Source organism: Raphanus sativus, chromosome 5 (genome assembly GCF_000801105.2).
Source record: "Raphanus sativus cultivar WK10039 chromosome 5, ASM80110v3, whole genome shotgun sequence".
NCBI lineage: Eukaryota > Viridiplantae > Streptophyta > Magnoliopsida > Brassicales > Brassicaceae > Raphanus > Raphanus sativus.
The window spans coordinates 7,723,950-7,729,465 of NC_079515.1; the positions used below are offsets into that span (position 1 = coordinate 7,723,950).

At 38.9% G+C, this 5,516-nt stretch overlaps 1 protein-coding gene across 1 annotated transcript; it reads right to left on the reverse strand.

The window, feature by feature from the left end:
* Positions 1–36: 36 nt before the first annotated feature.
* LOC108856986 (DEAD-box ATP-dependent RNA helicase 51) lies at positions 37–3,861 on the reverse strand. The gene is made up of 13 exons (XM_018630903.2): positions 3,708–3,861; positions 3,036–3,421; positions 2,748–2,933; positions 2,422–2,610; positions 1,995–2,078; positions 1,708–1,749; positions 1,557–1,625; positions 1,178–1,477; positions 1,050–1,088; positions 854–958; positions 708–776; positions 489–614; positions 37–397 (listed from the first exon to the last, which is right to left on the reverse strand). The coding sequence occupies exons 2-13, from the start codon at positions 3,384–3,386 to the stop codon at positions 236–238; spliced, it is 1,722 nt and encodes a 573-aa protein (XP_018486405.1). The 5' UTR covers positions 3,387–3,421; positions 3,708–3,861; the 3' UTR covers positions 37–235.
* Between the last annotated feature and the right edge of the window lie 1,655 nt (positions 3,862–5,516).

Consider the following 5,516-nt stretch of genomic DNA (forward strand, 5'->3'; position numbering starts at 1 on the left):
TTACAAGAAACATTTAACCTAAACTAAAGAAAAAAATAGAGTAACAATTTTTTATCACTTTAAACAAAACTTGGTGATAATTGTAATAATTGTCGAATTATCTCTGTAAACTTTCTCATAATTGTAATATCATAATAAATCAGCGTTATAAAAGAAAACTTGGTGATAACTTTTATAAAACCAAAAAAAAAAAAAATTCCAGGCAGTCCATGTTTTATAGGCCGGTGGAGGCGCATCATGCCTCTTTTGGTGTGGACTTGGCTTTGCCATAGGGACTGTAAGGAGAGAAGCCATTGCGAACTTGCTGATTCCTAGCCTTCCTCACCTTCCCAGCTCCACTTTCTATGTTCAGATTCACTTTTGGCGGCGAAGAGAAGCAGAACGATAAAGCAACCGCCTGTGACATCCCATTATTAAAAAAAAAATATATAAAAACCCACAAAAAAATATGTTGCAAGAACAATGGGTTTATGTGTGAAAAACAATACCTGGAGATCGAGTCTGTGGACATTAAAAATGTCTTTCAGAGAATGTGAATTGTATGCTGCGATATAAGCCCGGTACGCGTCCTTGGCTGTCTTGTTCAGATTATAGTCGTTGGCTACATACTTCTCCTGTAGGACAGGAGCAAAAATCTATGTTTATCCAACTGCAGATGCAAAGTCATTCAACCACAAAAAAAAAAAGATTAGAACCAGAACTATTACCAGGGCGGATCGAACATTCAAAAGCTTCTTCTCATTAAACTCGAGCTCTTTTACAGGTACTTTTGCAGCCTGCGGATTAGGGTAACAAATCAATAAAAACAAGTAAGGTTTACACGGCAAAAAAGATTATAAAACACCATTCACACCTCAAGGTATCGAATAAACTGAAGCTCTTCAGGGATCAAGACAAGCAATGCCTTTCCCTTTGCTCCTTCTCCACGCGCTGTTCTACCAACCCTATGGATATATTCCTGCAAAAAGAAGAAAAAAAACAATCTAAGATACGCATAAACATAAAGAAGAGGATATAGAAAAACCAGAGCGAAGAAGAAGCGTTCCTACCGTTGGCTTGTCTGGAGGATCATACTGTATAATCCAGTCCTACAGATAATAACATGATTTCATTAGTACTATTTGAGTAAAGAGTATTAAAAGTCAATGACAGAACCTATAGCCGTCTAAATACGTACCACCGCAGGAATGTCAAGACCACGAGCAGCCACATCAGTGCACAACAGAATACCTTTCTCTGCTTTCATAAAGTCGAAAAAGGTTTTAGTCCTTCGGTTCTGATCCAGTCCTCCATGGATGTCGCAGCTATCAACCTTGATCAGTTTCATGATCTCGGCATGGAACTGTACCGACTTGCACGTCGAGAAGAAGACCATTATTTTCTTGTTCAGGTTCTTCTTCAAGAAAGAGATTAGAAGAAGAAGTCTTTTCTCGCTCGGAACAACACAGTAGCCTTGCTCCAATCCTTCATTTGTCACCTAAAAGTTTTGGAAACTCATTTTTAAGTAAAAATCTCCTTAAATTTTTTCATGACCAGAATGTTTGTGATTCGCATACCTTGCGTCTACCGTCATCGACATCAACGAGAACAGGAGACGTCAGTGACACCCGAGCAAGATCTTGTACCTGCAACCGGTTCACAAGAGTAAGAATAATTGAGTGACAGCAAGTACTAATAATGACAATATCGCAGCTAAAAGAAAATTACCTTGGAGGTCTGAGTGGCAGAGAATAGTGCGGTTTGCCTAGTCTGCGGAAACATAGTAACAACTTAAATCACAACAACTCCAAACCATAACATACATAATCCAACACAACTATTTCACTAGTGGGTTATGCCTGAGAAGTATAGAACTACCGTGGCATGTTTAGTAAAACTTACTTAAAACAAAAAGCAAAGAAAAGGAATCTATGATACTGAAAAAAAGAATTTATCTAGTTTTCTCATTTCTATTTTTTATCAAAAATTAATTAAGATCCAGAGAGATAATTTACCTTTGGTAAAATCGTAAGAATCTTATTCATGTCTTCCTCAAAATTTTCTTCCAATATTCTGTCAGCTTCATCGATCACAAGGCACTGCAATTTTATAGGAACATATACAAAAAGATAAATATCTATCATAGTCATCTACAGCTAGCAGTCGAGTTAATCACATTTCCAAATATTAGTAAGACCAAAGCCCAAGCTAAAAATCTAATATAAGCCAAACACCTGTAGTTTTCCCTCCTCTCTAGTTCTATTAAAGAGGCGGGAGAATGAAATCAACATAACTTGATGTATACATGACTCTTTTACTTGTTTTGTTTGTCTATCAGAAAAGATGTCCAAGTGGCTAAACAGTAATAGTTTTCAACATCTACGTTCTCAAGAATAAGACGAGTAACACGGTCCAAAATGGAACAATGAAAAAGGAGAGTACCTTAAGGTGTTTAAAAATGAAACCCTTAGTGTGTTGAAGATGGTCAAGAAGACGCCCCGGAGTTGCAATCAACAAATTAGAACCGTTTGCAATACGTTGTGCTTCAGTCCTTCTGTTATTGCCACCAATAACCATGCTGACCGTCAGCGAGTGATGATGCTTGAGCAGCTCCTCCGCCACATTTTTCGTCTGATAAAACCAAAAAAAATAGTACATTGAAAAATGGGGATGAGAGGCCGCACTAACTACAAACAATATTCACACTTTACAAAACCAATTCAATGATAATGACAGTATGGTAGATAAACAAAAAACGGGGAATTAACCTGAATAGCAAGTTCTCTTGTGGGGCAAATAACGATGACACCAGTCCCGTTACGAGGAGAGAAACGCTCCTTAAAGAGCAACTCAACAGCAGGTATGAGAAAAGCAAGGGTTTTACCAGAACCGGTTCTAGCAGCACCAAGAACATCTTTTCCTTCCAAAAGCGGAGGAATCGATCCAGCTTGAATCTAAATGATGGCAAAATGATTATAAGAAACTAATAAACATTACCACAAGAAATACAAAATCGGGTCTAAACATGAGAAAAAGGTTCAAGATTTTAGACGTACTTGAGTCATGTGCTCAAAGCCCATGGACTTGATAGCTTGGAAAGTGTGGTCAGATAAGTCAAGGGATTCAAAAGTCTCATTAGTCATTATCCCTTTCCCAACAACCACCATCTTCTCCACCTCTTCTTCTTCTTCTTTCTCTTCATCAGTTTTGCCTCTTCCTTGCAGCTTCTTCACTTTCCTTTTCTCCATTTTGTTCTGGATTTCATCAGCGTTTTCCTCTACCGTGTGGACTTCTTCTTCTTCTTCTTCTTCTTCTTCTGGCTTTGGGTGGTCGTTCTTCTTCGCACGGTTTCGCTTTCTGACCCTCTTCTTCAGCTCTTCACTGGAGTTCTTCTCCAGCTCAACCATGTCTGCTACTCTAATCTCTTAATCAACCCAACTCTCTGCAAGTAAAAGTACAGACTTTATATTAAATAATGAGAGAAAAAAAAAAAAAACAAATTTTGAGTCGGGCAAGTTCCAAAACAAACAAATGCAAAGCCAACCGAAACCTAAGGATTACTACTAACTACATCAAACAAATTCGTTAATCCCAGACATATTAGTCTTCTCAAAATCCAAGGCTTTAGAATTGTATTACCAAACTAAAAGGTGGGTTGTTGGGTGAAGATTGTATTACAACAAACAAAAGAGCATGAAAAAAGGAACTAATAGTGGAAATAAACTCACACGTAGAGCCAAAACCCACTCGGAGGATGCAACAGCCAAGAGCGCGGCGGAGAGAGAAGAAAATATTTAGGGTTTAACTAGTCTTTGTATTTGCCTTACTTTTTCAATAAACCTTTCCATGAAATATTTTTTTTATAAGAATGTGAGAAATGTTAAAGGAAAACATTTTAAATAACATTTGTGTAAAGAAAAAAAAAAGGCAAAGCCCTAGTTCTCTCTCTCTCTTTCTCAAACCTCCGCCGCTCAAACTTAACGCCAGCTCCGGCCCGGTTTTTGCCGGTGTCGGGAGCTCTTCTTCTTCTCCCTTTCCTCTTTTCTTTTTGCTCTCTTCACCACTATCTCATTCCTGTGTCGATATGCTCGGTGTTCTGTGTTTTACGGGAGCTCGGCTCGAGATTCGACGATGACAGTCACTTCCTTTCCATGGAGCAGCGGCGAGACACAAGGCGTGACAGTGGTGGAAAGGGTCGGCTTTTAGGACTGAAGGCTCTCGTCAGATCTGGTTTTCTCCTTTCAGATCTGTTGAGTCTCTTCCATGGCGACGGTGCGGGACTCCCTCCTCCTCCACGATACTGCCTTCCTGTGCGGCGGTGGACCTTCAGAGGAGTGTTTTAATAGCGAGGAAAAGGGATATGGTTCTCCACTTCTCGGAGCTAACATGAGGCAAGGTTTCGCGCCGACGGAGTGTCAACCGGAGGAGTGGATTTGGTGGTGGTCCTGGCGGAGCTCGACATCCCAGCATCGGCGATGAGTCTCTGATTCTAACCGGTGGTTCATGCTTCGCATCCTTGGAAACTGTTGGACCGGTTCCCGTATATGTCGTCAAAGTCCGCCTTTTCATTCAGGCCGTTCTGGTCTGTTTTTCGATCTAGACAAGTTTTGTTGGCGCCTTTGGTCTAGTCTGGAATGCGCCTGAGGCATGGTCACTGTTGGTACATGGACTGCATTCTTATCACTTGGCGACCAATGTTGGGGTTGAAAATTGATGCCCGGAAAAGACTATTGATTGCTAGCAAATTCTTTGTCTTTGGATTATTAGGTTTAAAGTAAAGGTGTAAGACAAGGTGAAGAAGCCTTATTCTCGAGCTTTCTGGGATCTTTTGTGTGAGATCATGCGCCTTTAGGTGATGTTGTGGTGGTCATGTGCTGCAATCTGATTTTTTGGTACCAGCTACGTCGGACTACAAGTGAAGTATCTCATTTTAGGATAGTTCAGAAAGTTTAGGGATAGCTTTGTAACCTTGTTGTCTAGAGGTAGAATTAGTTGGTTTAAGGGACAAGTCACTTTGTATCCTAGAGTGATCTTGTTCTCATTTGTGGTTGAAAGAGTACAAGGAGGTATAGATCGGGTAGCGTATGATCCAATTAAGTGTTCATGGGTGATATTAGATCAATTTTTGTCTTTGTGAGGTCAAATTCCATATATTCCACTCTTGGTTAATGAAAAGTTTGATGTTGAGTCAAAAAAAAAAAAAACATTTGTTTGGACAAGAATCTCCAACCAACGAGAAGGAAGGAGGATTCGTAATGCTTAATTAACTTTCACATAATAAGAAACCTCCAAATTTGATACGCATATGAGCTTTCAAAGAATAAATTAACATTGTGTTTTGCAATCTTTAAGATAAAGTTAATTTTCTCAAATATCAATTCTGTATTTTAGGCACAAGATAAAAGACTATTGAAATTCTTATAGAAACGTCACCAAATATCTTTAACCAAATATTTCATATTTCATAATATACTATTACTATTATAATTAAACTTTAAATAAAATGATAGACCGATAATAAAAATGACAATTAGTGA